At 42.4% G+C, this 18,554-nt stretch overlaps 2 protein-coding genes across 2 annotated transcripts in view; one reads left to right on the forward strand and one right to left on the reverse strand.

The window, feature by feature from the left end:
* Nucleotides 1-10,604, reverse strand: part of tet1 (tet methylcytosine dioxygenase 1) — a 29,334-nt gene extending 18,730 nt beyond the window's left edge. The window contains exons 1-2 of the mRNA XM_041049119.1: nt 10,289-10,604; nt 7,224-9,617 (exon numbers count right to left, since the gene is read on the reverse strand). Coding sequence (XP_040905053.1) covers nt 7,224-9,440 — 2,217 coding nt within the window. The 5' untranslated portion in view covers nt 9,441-9,617; nt 10,289-10,604. The remainder of the gene's footprint in view (nt 1-7,223; nt 9,618-10,288) is intronic.
* Nucleotides 10,605-11,236: 632 nt separating this feature from the next.
* On the forward strand, nt 11,237-16,731 carry slc25a16 (solute carrier family 25 member 16). The gene is made up of 10 exons (XM_041049120.1): nt 11,237-11,559; nt 12,008-12,138; nt 12,609-12,701; nt 12,789-12,922; nt 13,215-13,278; nt 13,671-13,792; nt 13,941-14,007; nt 14,130-14,292; nt 14,419-14,487; nt 15,738-16,731. Exons 2-10 carry the CDS (start codon nt 12,045-12,047, stop codon nt 15,892-15,894), a joined length of 963 nt encoding a protein of 320 aa, XP_040905054.1. The 5' UTR covers nt 11,237-11,559; nt 12,008-12,044; the 3' UTR covers nt 15,895-16,731.
* The last annotated feature ends 1,823 nt before the right edge of the window (nt 16,732-18,554 follow it).

Below are 18,554 nucleotides of genomic sequence, written 5' to 3' on the forward strand. Positions count from 1 at the left end.
TTCAGCAAACACACAAATACAAATGAATGTTTTTTTTTAGCTTTCACACTTCCTGTATGGATGGTTTGTAACCCATGGGTGAGGCTATTTTAAGGACACAATGGATTCAACTTCAAAATTCCATTTCACACACATAAACACAGAGTGTGTTATGTAACATACTATAGTCCCACTCTTGGGAGGAAATTTGCACCGTTGAACACCACACCCTAAGCCCACATGGCCTCAATTTAAGGGCAGGCAGTGGTTTGTCAACATGAAGGGACAGTGGGTCACTACAACTCTCACACCTCCAGCCTGTGAAGGAGTGGAGTGATTAACTTTAAAACCTGTATGCATCAACAAAGTGTCCTCTTTAATCTTCTGCTTTGTCTTTCAATGTATTTATCTTTGTCTGTACCTGCGGATTTTTTCAGCAGATGTAAGACAAACATCTGCACAAACACACAATAAAGTACTAGGATCGACACACATGCACACACATTGACCCAAATACACGCACAAACATACAAATACTACACAGGATGAGTAGCGTGGGGGCCCCAGATCCTCTCACAATGAGACAGGAAAAGGCTTACTTAAGTTTGTGCTAGTGCAACATGCTGAGTAAGCATGTTGGCCATATGGCTGCACGTGTGTATGCACGCACGCACACACACACACACACACACACACACACGCATACATGTCTGCAGAGAGTCTCATGCAAACTGCAGTGGTGCATTAAAGAGTGACTGAGAGCTGAGAGAATAATCAATGATGAACAAAGGCTAAAACATGGACAAGGCAAAAAATAAATAAACAAGCTCATGAATTCATTATATTGATTATAACTCAGTGGATGGTGGATGGTATTCTGGGTTGGAGGTTCTTTGGATATAATGACAGGAGGCAGCAAGAACATGAAAGTTTTGATTCTCTTCAGGTGTATAAGCTATATTCTAAATTAGGCAGGTCAGGCTGATGCATGAATAAACTCTGGTTTCTCCAGAAGGAGACCATTGTGTGCCCTTGGTAGGATTTGAGTGGCATTTCTTTTGGGGGGCAAAGTGAGGATTTCTTTTCACCCAGAGAAACCAAGTGGCACGACTTCAAAGCTTATCCAGGGACTTAAAGCCTTACAACAGTCAGAACACGGCACAAACTCAGGGATACAAAGACCCAGAGGGGGCTCAGGAGTGCAGTATGGTATCAAAGTTTAACTCTACAAATATCTGCTGAATTATAAATATTAGAGAGACTAAACACATACAACACTACCACGTGTTTGTACAGCTCTTTGTGCTATGAATGACTGACAGCTGAATTATGTGCATTAAAGCAAACAGACAGCATTTGAGTGGAGTCCCACGTCATTTAATGACTGAAGTCATCAACCAGGCGCAGCATGAGCCATACATCTGCTCTGATGTATAGTGTGGCTCTGGCCAAATAACTGAGCCTTAAATCAAATAAAACAGCCATTTCCCCTCGTCCACAGACCTTTTTCTGGGCCACTACCCAAGCCCTGCAGCTATTACAGATAACTATCTCACAGGGTTGTTTTAAATTTAATTGGCTTGGACCAGGTTAACAGAAAATACAAAGCAGCCCTCATCAGAGGCAAGCTCATGTAATAAAATGTGTGTCTGTGCCGAAGATGAGGAGTAGTCCGAGGAGAGAGAGTAGGCTAAAGCGCAACGCACTCTGCTTGGTCATAATGAGTTGGCTCTGTTAAAATGTTGGCAATGTCTCTGACATTTCACGAATCTTCCTCCCTACCTTGGCCCCCTTCTGTCCCACACATTTACGTAATGAAGAGAGAGAGAAAAAAAAAGAGAGTGGATGTGCAGCTGTCCTTCAGCTCACTGCCAGAGTGCCCACATGCGCGTGTGGGGGAATGATTTCTCTTTAAATGACAAACACAGAATACAGACTGACACAACAAACTCTATCACGGCCTAGAAAAAATGATCTGTTTGTTAAAGGACCATTTGTGTCTCACTGCAAGTTTGGCATATTTATTACAAATCACATACACTTCACATTTCTGATGATAATAATTTTCCACAAGGTTTTCTACCTTCCAGGTAGCCAGTTGTTCTATTTCACTTCAGTACAGAAAGACAGTCATCTTGAAGAGATTTGAAACTTCTTTGAGAAAGATACTAAAATGATGATGATAATGAAATAACGATGATTATTACTACCATCACTGTCTTTGTACATGTGGCAGACTAATCAATTAACTCAAATGGAAATACGCTGCTTGGGATGAAGTTGCACGCACAGCACTAAAACACAATCATAACACATAGTGATGATGCAACAGTGTTACAAATTTAAAAACAGCGCATAAATGATAACAGAAACAGAACACGCCTCGTGTCACATTTCTGCTGATACAAATAAGCTTACTTTTTAATCTCAACGTAATAGTGCTGTACTGACACAGGTTTATTAGCAACAACACCAAGTGCAATTTCCTCACCGAAGAGAGATTGATTTAGTAAGATAACACAGGTAATTTTGCTTTGTTTGAGTTGTTCCTCCCTTGTAGACGGCCCTGGCTTTCTGCTGACCTACTATGAGAAGGTACAACCTGTGTAGTTTAACCTAATTACCTGGATGTAGGTTGCTGAGTTCAAAGTCTTAAACCCATAGTAGTGCGTGTGCACTGGTTATCTCCGCTAATCCTCATTACGACCCTGAGAATACTCCATCAGACAACTGTGGCGGGTCAAAGGTCAGCACCAGACAATGGGGTCACCATGACAACCGTCGGTGCTGAAGACCTCCTTTGCTGCGTGTAAGAGGGGGAAGAGGAGTTCAGACTTGACAGAAGCGTCTGCAGGGACTAATCACTCTCACTTTACATTACGCTGCATCCATCTGAGAACAAAGAGGGTGTTTTCCTTCATGATGGCCTGAAATACAGGCTCTAAAAAATCTTTATCCAAACACACACACAGCCATATGCACGAACAACCGTCTTTGATACAAACATGCACATAAGAATCAATCACATGCAGACAAACAGACAGACAGACAGACACACACACACACACACAGTTTTGAATATCTGCTGTAATGCCAAGGCAAACAGTCACTGCTGGGTGCTGCAGGCTGCCTGTCCTCCCTACCAGAGCGCTGTCTGAGGGATCGGCAAGTGTTTTCCTGATACACGTGTTATCTCAGCTGGCTACTCCTCTGGCAAATGCACTGTAGCAGAAAAAGGAAGAGTGGAAGAAGTGGGGGAGATAAATTGATTTGCAGGAGGCGCTGAGCTGGCTAGCTGAGTGAAAGCATGCAGGTTACTATTTGTAAGAAGTATAGCGTCCACCTGCAGTTGTATTGTACTGAACTGAATGTTTCCTATGCTATATAAATATGGTGCACCTCAAACACACCTAAAGTGCACCTCACCAGGTGCATGACCTTGATAAATACAGTGACAGAAAGAGACAACAGCACTCACATGACAGGAAAAGTGAACCGCTATAAACAAGACACAGGATGGTCTTACACACTAAAATGGAAAATAGTATATCTGGTGATTACAAAGGGAATGAACAGAACTGCTAAAATATCAACATCTTGCATCCTTAATGTATGGATTACACTACATATTTTAGTGTGATTGTATAAGTCAAATGCTGATGATGGTTCTGTGTTATAATGTGTCTGTCTGCTCTATATTCCTGACATGTGAATGTTAATGGTATCATCTACGAGTGCTGACATTAACACTGAGTCCAAAAAAAAGTGACTCAGTTATGCAGCCTACAGCTCTAAACATGTCAGGACTTTCATGCAAAGTTGCTCTACAAATACAGGAGCTTCTGCACTCTGTACAGTTTTGTTTCTAGTGTGTATACACTAACGTGTGTGTGTGTTCAGGGCCAGGTCTCAGCCTTGTCCTCACTGCCCAATACAAGGCGAGGCCATGAGGGGGCCATCAAGCCTGAGTGAAACCAGACATTTTTAAAAGTAAAGCTCCACTCGCACTGTGCATAATTCTCACTCTTTCTTACAAAGACATACACAAGCCTTACATTCCTGAATCTGTGTTCTGTTGTGTGTGTATTTATGGAAGTATGCTATCTATATATAATGGTTAATGACCAAACCAAATCAAATTACAGCCACACCAACCACTAGAAGCTCATTCTGTAAAACCGGGAACAGAATTCACATGCCACTACATGAACTCCGTTTAGCCTCTGCCCCTTTTTTTTCCACACTCTCCTGGAGTTGGAAACATTTGCTGGATGGGTGTGTGAGCTTGATCAGCAAGACTGACCAGCAAGCATGTCAACGTATTACTCACACGACAGGTTCACATAAAGCTAACCAACATACACTTACAGCGCAGTTTCTTGACTTTAATACATTTGAACACAAGACAAGAAGCAACCTTGCTCTACCTGCACCTACATCTGGAATTAAGCAAAGGATGAAGTTGAGGATTTTACCTACAGCTCCTCACGATACCATCTGTCTTGACAGTGGTGGTTTGCAGAGCCTGGTGCAGGCTCAAGCAGGATCAAACAAAAGCCTGCTCTCAAACTGCAAACATATTGCTATATATTTGTGTAGGCCAATGTGATGTTAGTTGAGAGAAATTGGGGAAATAATAACTGATTCTGTTGAGAGTAGGTCTGTAGTTCTGTCATTTTACTTTCAGTGTGTCAAACTTTGAGAAGACTGAACCACACACAGACACACAGACACACACACACACACACTGACCCACATTTCAGGGTATTCCAAATAATATGTTTGTAAATCTCTGCCTGGCCTGATCTCTCCCTCCTTGCCCCCTCTTATCCACAGAAATAGTGCACAAAGGTCCTCCCTACTAATACTGCAGGTGTTATATAATCAGCCCTAATCTGCTACTGCCACCGCTACCACTCTGAGGGCTCTGCCAATGGATGCATGCACGCTTGCGCACAGACAAGACTACACAGCCACATGGACCCTCACTCACAGTTGTGCACACATACCTCCCCCAGCCACATGGACGCCACTGAACTATGTACATGGCTCTGGAGCTCCAGTGGCCAGCTGCTGTGAGGAACTCTTATTCCCACCTACCAAAAGGACTGAGAAGATGTCTATTGGCCTACATAAGTATGATATAGATAAAGAACCATAATTACAAATCCTTTGTTTGATTTAGCTATTCACTCCTCTGAATAATTTCAATACTAATTTATAAAGTTAAATGTTGTGCAAACATTGCACACAATTAAATAAGCAATATTTTTAGCCTGTAGATGGTAACTCCAAAACAGGATGACAACCGCACATGCCTGACAAATATTTCCATATACAGTTTTTGTCATAGTTAAAATGTAAGCAAACAGTTGCCTTCTTACACATGTTGCTTACTATCTTATTAAAGTTGTGTTTCTGGGCACAGTCAAGTTCAGTTTTCACAGGCCTTTTAGCTCGGTTTTGGTCTTGACCAACTCCTGAGAAAGTCTATGGGTCTTCAGGCTATTAGATGCTGGACTTTCTTCACCAGCTAGTTGCTAAATTTGTCTGTCTGCCACTCGGTGCTGGGCAGGCAGCGTACAGTTGATTTATCAGAGCTTGTTTGCTGAAAATAGCCGCCTGTCGCAATTGGAAATGTGGTTGATAAGAGCTGCAAGACTTAACTGTACAGTGCATACACCAGAAACCAAAACAATGAGGAAGCTCCAAAGCTTGGTGGAGCTGAGGTCACTGACAACTCTCTACTTTCATAGCAAATGCTGTCCTTTGACTAATGCAGCTTTAACAAGGATCACAAAAGCACAAAATAAACAAACAGAAACACAATAAACAGACACTTAAACTTGCAACAGCTAATTTTTTTTTTGGCCACTTGGGGGAAGAGGAAACATGTTGTGAGCACATTGCCTTTTAAGCTTATAGATGGCAAATCTGTTAGCAAACAGTTGTTTATTTACACATCCAGCAGTTACGGAGCAACATTATCATTAATTTGTCCTTGTTATTCTGGCCACCTGGTGAACGTAAGTCCAATATTCACTCTCCTTTATGTCAACCAACTCCTGAGGAACATATGTGGCTCTTTCGCTGCTAAATACTCCACTATGTTTGCCTGCTAGTTGCTTACTTTGTCTAACTGCTGTTCAGTGCTGAGTAGGTAGTGAAATATGGGTTTTTAGAGCTTTTTCTCTGAAAACAGCTGCCTGTTGTGGCTCAAAATGACACTATGAGAACGGAGATAGTGAACCAAAACAGTAAAGTTAACACCCAAGATGAGCTAAAACTTACTATAAAGCTCAGGAAAGCCAAGGGGAGTTGCAGATTCATGACTATATGCAGCACCTTCCACACTATCGCACTGACATTGTTACATTTTCACATTTGACGGAAAAATATCAAATGCCGCTGCTTTAAAACTGAGAAAAATTCCTCCCTAAACCAGTGTCATGGATGTTCGTTGCCTTCCTGGGCTCTCTCCTAAAATATGCGTTCACAATGCCATTCAGTGCCACTGTGCAAAAACATCCGGCTCAAATTGGCTTTAATTATATAGCCATACCCATCCACACACACACTATGTGCAACTTATACAAGAGCTGATTCTCTTGCTTGTACCAAGGATGGCACACACCCAGACATGCACACACACATATACACACACACACACACACACACACACACACACAAACAGACTCACACTCCAACCACGTGCTGAGCTGCTGCTGGTCATGTGACTGCGCCTTCCCGTCTTACACAGGGTATTGTCAATGCTTTAGTTGCGCATGCATTCGCACCTGATCGCTATTCAGCACACACGCACACACGAGTACTTCCCCTTTTATCACTCAACTCATTCCCCAACAGGAAGACACCCTGAGGTTCAGTGTACAGCATCTGTTGAAACCAACTGAGGAAATTCACAATGAGAAAGTGAAATCTTTTGTTTCAACTGTGTGGTTCGCTCTACTCTCGATCATTTCTGCTAACGGTAGACGCCTGGGAAACCTTGGAGATCAAAAGCAATGCTGTCAGACAGTAATGACGGTTCTTTTTTTCAGTTGCTTCAGATCAGCTGTTTGCAGATGCGAAAAACAAGCTCCAGTGTAGTTACCCTCAAATCATTAGCTAAATGTACTTCTTGGTGGGAAATAACCTTAGACTTAACTGCAACAAAACCCCCTGCAATGCGATGCTATTAAATGCAATTAAAATGCACTCATGCAGTTTAATGTAAGCCTCACCTGTGCAGCAGACAGAGTGAGCAGAGATGAAGATCTTCTCCTCTTCAGTTCCACACACTTCCTCAGCTTACAGATCTGGTGGCCAGTCCTGCGGTTGAGGCAGCAGCTGCACTGGCCACAGTTGATCCTCCTCAGGCATGGCTCACATTCCCCACACCTGCTCCGCTTCTTTCTCTCCTTCTTCTGTGGTTTTGGAGCAACCCAGGAGGGCAAGCAGGCGCCCTCTGGTCCCCAGGATCTCGGCAGAATAGAGGAGCTGGGCTCTCTATACCCTGCCTCTGATTCAGAGTCAAAAGAAAAAGAGGAGTAAGTGCTCTCTGAGCTGCAGGACAAGGTGGAAATACTGTCCAGAGAAGGAGTCGAGATCTTTGGCACTGAGTCCGGCTCTGTCACTGCTACCACAACGCTGTCATCGCTGAGGTTTGGTTCACACTCAGCTGTAAGGGCATCTGTGCTCGACTGAGGAACCGGTGACAATGACAATGAAGATGTCTCTTTCTGGCTGTGGGGCTCCAATGGCTCTGGGTTGGATTCACTATCTTTGGTCTGTGTCTCTGCTGGTGTGCATGCTTGTCTTTCTCCCTGAGGAGAAAGGATCTCTAGGCTTTGCAGTTGGTGTGGTTCCCCCTGGCTTGTATCCCTCAAGCTTCTGGGTTTGAGGGAGTCACTATGGATAATAACCGGCGTGTTTCTTTTCACTAGAACAGTCTGCAACGTCAGGGATGTTTCAGGGACTGCTGAGGACCCTGAAAAGTGAGGTTTAGCACCATCAATGGTGGGTTGCATGTCTGTCTTACCCTGACTCAGAACCTCTAGTTCAAGTGACTCTGAGGTGGAGGGGGCTTTGGTGGGATTTGAGGTAGCTGTGTTGGAGACTGGTAGCACGCTTACAGGTGATTCAGACTGTGCTGTCAGTCCATTGTTAGAGTGATGAGGATTCGGAGGTTGAGAGGCTGGAGTGCTGTGGTGGAGGTCAGTAGGATTGATGCACACATCATTCTCCTTGTCTTTTTTTCCACGCTCTTCTCCCTCGCAGTTGCCCAGCCTCTCGACAGCCTCCTCCATCTCTTCCACGGTCTCATTTTGCCTCTCAGCTGCTTTCCCTGCCTCTAAACTCTCTCCTCTCTCGTGATTAATCTCCTCTTTTCTCTCAGTGGCAGCTATCACTCTTTCATCTGTCCTATTCTCTTTGAAGTCCAACATGTTACCTTCCTGTTGATGGACAGTACACCCATTGTCTTGTTTACCAACACTGCCAAGATGATCATGCTCATTTCCAAGGACAGATGAGGTGTCATGTCCCTCGCTGTCACCCTGCACCCTTGGTGAGCCAATACTTGTTGGCGCAGAGGGCTCGGAGGGGCTGTCTCTACTTTTGTCACCACAGAGTTTTAGCTGTCCATCAACATCATCACACACTAAGGCCCCAGTCACACACCTCAGGTCACCTTCACTGTTATGGCTGACAGTCTTTGTGTCTTGCTGGGTTATAGTACTGTCACAGCTGTACTGTATGCAGTCTTCCAGTGTGTCGTTGCATGGTGGTGAATCTGCTTTAAGAGGGCTGCCCTCTTTAGCGTTGTTGACTCCTAGGCCCTGATCTTTGATACTCGCGGGGACTTCGAAATCAGTTTTTAGAGACACTGGAAGGATTTCCTCAACATCACAGGTGTCCGGTTGTTCGTTTTCCTCATCATCCTCGTCAGGAGTTGAATCGTTGATGCTGGTGCTTGAGGGCTGGTCTCGTGTGTTTCCCTGCTGTGATGCTGCTCCTCTCCCCGCGATCCCCCTGCTGTTTCTCCCTCCTCTGCAAGGTTTAGGAGGCTGGCGGGGAGCAACAGACATCCGCGTGCCCCGCAAGGACGTCCTTCGCCCTAGGGGGCCTTGTATTTCACCACAGTGGTCAGGCAGATTGCTTGGCCGTCTAAGCCTTGCAGATCCTGTTACATTTAGGGCATGGTTAACTCTGCCAGGAGACCTCCCAGGTCCCTGACCAGCAGGCCCACTAACCCCTCTGCCATGGGAGCTTCGGCCTGACTTTACCTGGACTCTGGTTGTTGACCTTTTTGGCTCTGCAGGTGCTTTCTGGGGCCTCTCTGTGGCTCTTCCTTGGGGTTTATTTGAGTTACAGGTTTGCCTCTTGGTGCCGATCACTTTCTGGGCATTTTTTCTCTGAGCTGGTGTCTGTCTCCTGGCAGGTTTTGTAGTAGCAGGCATGGCTGAGGGTGTGAAGGAGAGGATTTCTGGCAGCCGGCATGGGAGCCAGGTGAATGTTTATCTTTTGCTCAGCACACAATATTTCTGTTTTTTCTTTATAAAATCTTCCTCTGTAGTGTTTTATTCTTGAACTGCAAATAAGGATGTTTTAGCTGTTGTGTAATAGCAGTACATGACCTAGGAAGGCAGAGAAAACATGAAGGAAAAAGTCAAAATACAAATATAGTCTCAGCACCTTTAAATGTGTTTCCAGGGCAATAATGACAAACTACTAGCGCAGTACATACACAATCAAAAACATAAGGTACAAACTGTTAACTGACAACGTGATAGTACATAAGCTATAATCTTAAAATCTATACAAATTCTCTTTACTTTGTCTGCTTGAAATGACACTTTCGCAACGCCTGAAACATCTACTCGGGACGAGCATGTGTTGTAACGTTGACGTCAATAAAGACAATACAACGCGTCTATAAATACAATAAAATATTCTGAATACAGATTTAATAAAAGAACTGTGTAAAAACAAATACTAAAGCTTCCTGAGTGGCTTCAACAGTTTAAAGGGCAGACACGTTGAGGAGTGGGCTCTGGCCGGAGGTCGGATCCTGTTTTCGTCTCTCTCTGACTGGCGGAAGAGGGGGTTATTACCGTGTAAAAACGCCTTCAACGTCGCTATTTATTATTATTTTTTTGTACTTGACCGCTGTCACTTAAAGCGCAATGTAGACGTAAATCTCATCCCGTCCGGAAACCTCACTTTTGTACAGGTTGTTTTGTCGCCCGGGAGGGGATTTCTTTCTTTTTTTTTATTTACCCGTTTACGGCTGAAATGCTTTACATACCAGAGAGAGACAGTTGCACTGTCTGAACTGCTAATAATACTCCGCTCCAGCGAGACAGCGAGACCTTGTATTGGTTTCCCTCCTCGGCAAATATAGACTGCTGGCAAGTTCAATCCCCACACGACGGTGACACATGGACATGATACGAGCACCGACGTGAACACACATCGAGTTGGTTTTTTAACGTGCACCGTGTAGTCTTTGCGGAGCACGACACCCGTTAAAATGTAAATCCCTCTTATGTCAATCCATCCAGGGCAGCCCCGCTCACTCTCCCTCCACCAGACGCAACCCTCGGTCTCCGCTGGCCAGAAACCCGTCGTCGGCACTGGAGGGGGGAGTGGACTAGAAAACCTGGGATGGATTACGCACGCCGTTTGACCCCGCTGCTCCCGGCACTGCGCGGACTCAGGAGTGTGCTGGAAAGGACTGTAATATGGATAATTCAGCTTTGAACGCAGGTTTATGTTAAGAGGCTGAATATGAGGGTGTATATTTTATATGTTTAGTTTATATCGTTTCTACCTTGTTCATCATGGAATAAGTTATATGATATTCCAACTTTTTTTGTTCACATCATTGTGAGAACAAGGTTGAAATGACAAGTGCTTTTTTTCTTTTTTCCTCAAAGGTAAAGGTACATATAAAATTATAAGATATACATTAGTAAAGTCCAAAAAGTCTGAATATACAAAGGCCATGCATTAAGGCACATTCAGACACATAGTAAATACATGTTTTTTGTGTCTTCTTTGTTTACAAAAAACATATTTGTTGTTACCTTCAAATCTTGAGATGCCAGAGTTGTATATGTATACGTGTTAAGAACAATTTCTTAGCGTAGCTCTTTTAATCATTGTTATTAATTAATGTTTGACGTATATTGTTTTTGACTTGTAGTCCCCGCCCCCCGGGCCAACGTCACGCCTACGTCAGTATCATGCGACTGTTTTCGGGCGCAAATCGTCTGAGACGTCTACGGGCAAAGGACACAACTCAGTTACGTGAATCTCGAATGTGCCTCAGATTCATTCATAACTACAATTTTTGTCCTTAAAAAAAACTGAAACAGTGAACGACGAGCTTCTCGGTGCGATACCAGCCAGTGTTCACGGTAACGCCAGATTTTAACAGCCAGGATTGTTCAGAAGACACCAGGGAAACGAGAGAAGCTGCAACTCAGCGAAGGGGAAACCGATTTGTTGAACATATTTCATCACACCGAGCTCCCATTTTACCCATATTGCTCCTCAGACAGCTTTCATTACCTTGTGAGTATCTCTTTTTAACAGATAGCCAGTGGCGATTGTTGTCACTTGGCTAAATCTACCTACTGATTGTGGTGGAATGTAACTAAATGTATTTACACATGTATAAGTACACATTTGAGGTACTTGTACTTTACTTGAGTATTTTCATCCTATGCTACTTCACACTTTTACAAATCAAACAGTAAATTAATTAGTATCCAGATTAATCCATCAGGAAATTTGTACCTTGCTATTAGTTAAGGGTCTGGATACTTCCTTCACCACTGGAAGATTTTAATCTTTCTAATCTAATTCTAATCTCAGTTATGTCCCACTGAAAGTCATAATTAATCAACCTGAAACCAACCTTGCATAATTAAAAAAACAGACAGTGGTAGATACAGTACTTGATGAAAGATGAATGAGTTAGGCTCACATGCATTCACAGTATTTTTCCCACATCCTACAGCCATGGATGTGGCAGATTCCTGAGCAAAGAGGAGAGGATGACATCGGAGGCTGCGGTCTCCACACCTCCTGCCATAAGCAGCACCCCCGCCAAGAGGGACTACTACTGGCTTCGCTCCTTTGTCGCTGGAGGTATGATCTGACTGTTCAGCTGTTACTATCACTTTCAGCTCTGTGATGATTTACCCAAGGTAGAATTTGGAGGACAGAGGTCAAAGACTTTATGTCCCAGACTCTGTGTCTGACTGTAATTGTACTGCAGCTGCTGAAATAGTTTCCTCCATGAAAACCCTTCGCAGCAGTTTTGTTAAAATAAAGATAAAGGTGAAGTTCGTTTTACTGCAGTGCTTGAAATCACATGTAAGCCAGGGTTATTTGCCAGAAAGAATATTACTTTCTATTAATTGATGCTAGGACTTTAGACACTTGGTGGATTACAGTGTCTTTGTCAATGTCATGATAAAATTCTGGTTTTCCAAAGTCAGACAACACTGGCTTAGTTTTTAGAGCCACACCAGGACTTGGCCTCATCTTACCTTACATAAAAATAATAATATTTAACAATATGTGCATTAATTCTATGTTTCTCTGTTTTTGTTCAGGAGTAGCAGGATGCTGTGCCAAGACTACTATCGCTCCTCTGGACAGAGTCAAGATTCTTCTCCAAGCCCAGAACCCCCATTACAAACATCTAGGTAGAGCATCAGCAGGCAAACATGGAAAGCCAATAAGTTTCCACACATCTGCGCCACATGAGTGAAACTACTGATCTTTCTTTACAGGAGTGTTTTCCACTCTCAGAGCTGTGCCAAAGAAAGAAGGCTTCCTTGGCTTGTACAAGGGTAATGGGGCAATGATGGTCAGGATATTTCCTTATGGAGCTATCCAGTTCATGGCCTTTGACAATTATAAAAAGGTATAGTATGCGCTGTGGAGCTGTGGAATAACACTTTCAAAGGGCAAAGTTATAAAAAGTGAGTCTTAGTTAAACTGACAAATAAGGAAAGGACGTATAAGGAAATAAATGCTTTTGTGTGGTTAGTGTGTGTGTTTTTTATAGTGACATTTTGCCACATTTGAAGTGAGATATGGTGATTGTCTTTTCTTTTTTCTTTTTCTTTTTCTTTCTTTTTTTTTTTTTACCTGTGCATTGTTTTTATTGGTAAACCCACTGACCTTTGTTTCCTTCCTTCTGATCCCCTTTACAGCTGCTAAGCAAACAGATTGGGATCTCTGGACACATCCACCGCCTCATGGCAGGATCTATGGCAGGTAATCCATCTTTCAGACTGATAAGACTTACTTAAGTGCAAGTTGGTTATCATGTGCTGTACTAGCTCTTTTATTTTTTTTTTGGGAGTGTTGGCTGAGTACATGCTTATTTGTTCCATTTGAATCATATGTTTGCTTTTGTCACCTCAGTGCCAACTTTCTCATAATATGACAAATACTTCGTCAGTACGATCTAGTGTCACGCCTTACTATTGTGTGTTATTAAATCTTAAAGAAAGATACGTGCGCTTGCATCAGAATAAAGAGATTAATAGTGCAGTAGACTTATCAGCCAAAATGTGAGTGTTTAATCTCAGTAAATCATGATGAAGCACAACCATAGTCACAGTCTGTGTCTTTCTGCTGTTTGTTCTCATGCTGTGTGTTCTCAGGGATGACTGCGGTGATATGCACCTACCCTCTGGATGTGATCCGAGCCAGACTGGCCTTCCAGGTGAAAGGAGAGCATCGCTACACTGGAATTGCCAACGCCTTCCACACCATCTACCTTAAGGTGATCTGCTAGTGTTCAACTTCTCAAACAAATAACGCTAACTTCACAAACATCATAGTTTGTCTTTAAAAATGCATGGAGAGCAAGTGATTAGTTAGACTTTCAATGCAAGGTTCAATCCAATGCCTGTGTTTCCTTTTTTGCAAAGGAAGGGGGCATTTTGGGCTTCTACAGGGGACTTACCCCAACACTTATTGGAATGGCCCCTTATGCAGGTAACTGTTGAGGTTATTTTGCATAGATTGAGAGCAGTCTTTGTTTAGGATCCAGTATTGTTGTGTTCTGTGTGTGTCTCGTTAGCTTGACTCTTTGTATTCCACCCATTTTTTTCCTCCAGGTTTCTCATTCTTCACCTATGGCACCCTGAAGAGCCTCGGCTTGAAACATTTCCCAGAGCTGCTGGGACGCCCCTCCTCAGACAACCCTGATGTCCTCGTTCTGAAACCCCATGTCAACCTGCTCTGTGGGGGGGTTGCCGGTGCCATCGCTCAGACAATATCGTAAGTGCTGTGGGCAGACAGCCAACAAGCTTTGAGCACGAGACTCACATAAATAATGAGCTGACAATGTAGCTGGTTAATTTGTGGTTCCTGTCTGGCGTCACATTTTGATTCTTCTCGCAAAAGGTACCCCTTGGATGTGGCTAGGAGAAGAATGCAGTTAGGAGCCGTGCTTCCAGACTCTGAGAAATGCGTGTAAGTAGCACCTATGATCTTACTCAGCATGTTCTGTCATACCATGATGTGCTTTACACCTATGTGTGCAGTGTACTTCATAAAATAATAATTAGACTAATTTTTGGCTTTTAGATTTGTGTGTTTTAATACATGTGGTTTCGTGGTCTGAATTGCTTTGTGGGTTTTGTGGTGAAATTGCAGTTTTATGGGCGACACTTTAAAAGTAATGAGTGAGAACTAATAGTAAGGGTAATTACAGAGGTGAAAACAGCTCACAGTGCAGCACTGATGAATTTCATCATAAAGCAATAGGTTAAGTGCTCATTTAGCTAAAGAATCAGTTGGTACTCACGTCTGTGCTGAAGAAGTTGTTATTGTGTCTCTAACTGGGGAAGATGTTTAAAAATGAACCTGTTTACAGCAGCCTCGGGCAAGTTGTTCTGCACTCTCTGCAATATGGGGTCCTTTATAAATAATATTTAGTCCCTGTTTCTCTCGTCTTCTCTGTTGCTAGGGGTCCACGTTTTTCAAAAATTAAAATGATGAGGAACAAACTCTGAAGGTTTTAATCCAAAGCGTTTTGGACACAAAGTGGGGAGTTTCCACTTCTTGAAATAGTTGATTCCACATTTGGTTTTGTAAGCAGGGTTTGATGAACTATGTGCTTACAAGTGAAGAGAAAATTCCAGAGGCAGGGGGGCTGTTTACATTAGATAAAATGCTAAAGCCCAACACCTTAAGGAGTTGAATAGCAACTGAGCTATAAAACTACATTAACATACTGTTCATACCTGTACAAGTTCACATTAAGCCAGTCCAAACACTGCTCATTGTTGCTGCTTTATCTGCTTTCCCTTAATATTTAAGATTTTTTAAGAATGTGTTCAGCCACTACATCAGTGCCCTAGAATGTAATTTGTCTTCTGCCCAAGACAAGTTTCTTGTGTTAAAATGGCTGCTGTTCATCAACAGGTTTTAGTTCCCCATAGCACAGGCAGACCTGAGCAACAAACAAAGCTTATTTATCACGCCTGTTCTGTCAATAATAAAAAATTGGCCTGTGAAAAGATGCAAGATTTAATATGTTATTGTCAACTCAACACAGTTAATAGGATTTTCTTTGATGAGCTTATAAAAAATTAAAACAAACCTCAGGATATAAGATTATTTCTACAAAAACAGGTAAAAAAAATATATAAACAGTATTTTTTAAATGTTTTTTCTTTCGTTCTAAAAAGTGTATAATATCTCGTTTTGCACCTGAACAGATCACTGAGCAAGACCCTGAAGTATGTGTATAAGGAGTATGGGATCAAGAAGGGATTATACCGAGGCCTTTCTCTCAACTACATCCGCTGTGTCCCCTCCCAAGCTGTGGCCTTCACCACCTATGAGTTCATGAAGCAGGCCCTGCACCTGAACTAGCCCCTGTTTTTGTACCCTCCAAGTCTGCACCTGGGCCCGAACGCTCTGAGTCATTAAGCAGCTCGACCTCAATGCTTCCTTCACAGAGGGAACCGAGACTCACTCGCTACGTCTTAAACTCTTTAATGTGGGAATTGCCTTTTCAGTGAGTTCCCTCAAAGGCACCAGGCACGTCAGTTAACGCTGACAAAGGAAACTGGACGTCTGACGGCAAGGTACTCTATGTCTGAACTGTGTCATTCCCTCTTACTTCCTGCTTACGTGACTCTCCACCTCTTAAGTGATGATTTACTCAGCCACTCGACATGTGGCTTGAGTTTGGACAACTCCCTCATCAGTGTCTCCATGGATACAGCAGGGGCATCTTTGGTCTGCCTCGGTCGGTCGAATGGCTTGGGGCAATGATATGCTCTTAAACAATGTTGCTGACAACAAAACAACAACCCTCTGATTGTGTGGCAGCCCCCTCATTAACACAGCAGACGCAGGTGTTCACACACACTTACTCGTCTCTTCCTGATTTTTTTTTTTTTAATGGACACCAACTTAAAATAATGATCAAATTTTAGCTTATCAACTATTATTATGTGTCCATCAGTTTCTTTATAAAGCTCAGTGACATGCTTTCATTTGAAAAGTGTATCACCTCTAAACACTTCTGTTCTACAGTTGCACGTTTTCTTTATTGTTTATCATATCTTCTTTTTACCAACTTGGCTCTTGTTGAAATGTGGATCAACCTGTAAAATAATGAGATGATTCAGAATGTTTTGTTTTATTCAGGGCTTAGCGTGTCTTTAAATTTCGGCTGCGGTGTCTCTTGGAGACGTTTGTGTTCTTTGTGCGTCTTTGCCTTTGTCTTCTACACAAATCTGAGATGAATATAACTTCACCTGCAGGGTTTCTTTTGAAGATGCAGTGGCCTGGGTCGCACATGATTTCAGTTTAAGGCAACTTCACATTTTTATTGCCAAACTTTGAGAATAGAACAGTTACTGTATGTGTTTTTATTTGCTGTAAAATCTTTGTTTTTACATTAGTTAACGTGCACTCAGATGTTTAGTGTCTAGCTTTGAAGATACTGAATTATATACACTCATCCTTGGCTGTGATCAGAAAGATATTTGGAGATGTTAAGCGTGTTTAAGATGTCATGATATGGATGTAGGTCTAACCATGTCTGGAGGGACATGTTGACCAGAAGGAACTCAGGAGAAATTTGCACTTCATGACTGTAGCTTTTTCTTTGTGTATTTATTGATTTAGCGACGTGTTGCCACTGGGTGGCAGCATTGAATATACATCGAATTGTTTACCATCAGAGCTGGATACAACACTCATACACATCTCATGCATCTCTTTATCAAATACAAGTCAGATTAGGCTCTTTAATGATTTTTTTTTTCCAACCAAAGCAAGTTGTCAGATAGTGAGTGTAGTGTGTGCAGTGTTTTTAAGCCAGTTCAGCCAAAATGCAGTTTGCAGTTATTGCCCAGGAAGGCTGAACATTAATTACTGGATGAAAGTGTTGTTTAATAACACACTTTCAAGTCACCGCCGGTGTTTGCGTGACCCTTATCAGTTTCCTGTACAGGCATCCTTCTTTTTTCATCCTCTTGCCTTCTTGTGCATTCATGGCACTTACTTCACTAGACTGGTTAATGTGTTTTATTGGAGTTTCTCCACATGCTTCAGTTGCTGCCTCAGCTTTTAGATCACTGTATACGAATGTTGAGAAATTACAATGAGCAGACGCCTTAGAACAGTGGTTTCCAACCTTTTTGGCTTGTGACGCCTTAGAACAGTGGTTTCCAACCTTTTTGGCTTGTGACGCCATAAAGTGTTTGTCCATCAAGTGTGATTTTTTTTCCCCCTTCTAAACATCTCACATTGTCATTTGAATAATTGCTAGAGGCTCATAGAAGAAGACTACTCAATATTTTACAACAAAGTAAACACACAAACCCAAATGTGAGCAGCAGAACTACATGTTTTTTTTTCTTTTCTAAAGAGTAACTTAATACTTAACCCCATACTTGTTTTTGAGTTAGTAAATTACACGTTCAGTCACTTTATTAGAATATCTATTGATTCTGGTCTCATTTTACAGTGTTCATAGGAACAAAGGTTATTTTTCTTTTTTTTTTTTTGCCAGAGAAAATCCAATAATTCTGTCCTCTTGACCCCAAAAAACTTTATGAACAATATGACACACACAGTACACACAACACTGAAACCAAAATGTTCATTTCAGTTTTCTGTGTTGACGTGTTTTCATCTAGCAAATAGAAATCGCCAGACCGAGCCAGACAGCTCATTTGCCTTTTGTGTGAAGGTGGTGTTGAACAAAAGTCAAGAAATCTGTGAACCCCTAATTCTCCCAAATCACCTTGAAAAGTGAGAGAGAATTAGAGACTTCTATGTAATATTGATTGCCAAGTGTATGCAACAATAAATGGACTGTAGTATCCAACTGTGCCCACCTGCCTGGGCTTAAGAGTATAATCACATACACTCACTGGCGATAAGTGGCAGCTACCATTTGCGAAACAAAATATAGTTTTCAGCAGCGTTTCTGCTTTTTATGTTCATCCACAGGACTGCTGTGTACAGAAGATTTACTTTTGATTTGTTTGTTTGATTTCAAATACATGGTCTTT

The sequence above is a fragment of the Toxotes jaculatrix genome, chromosome 11, assembly GCF_017976425.1.
Source record: "Toxotes jaculatrix isolate fToxJac2 chromosome 11, fToxJac2.pri, whole genome shotgun sequence".
Taxonomy (NCBI): Eukaryota; Metazoa; Chordata; class Actinopteri; family Toxotidae; genus Toxotes; species Toxotes jaculatrix.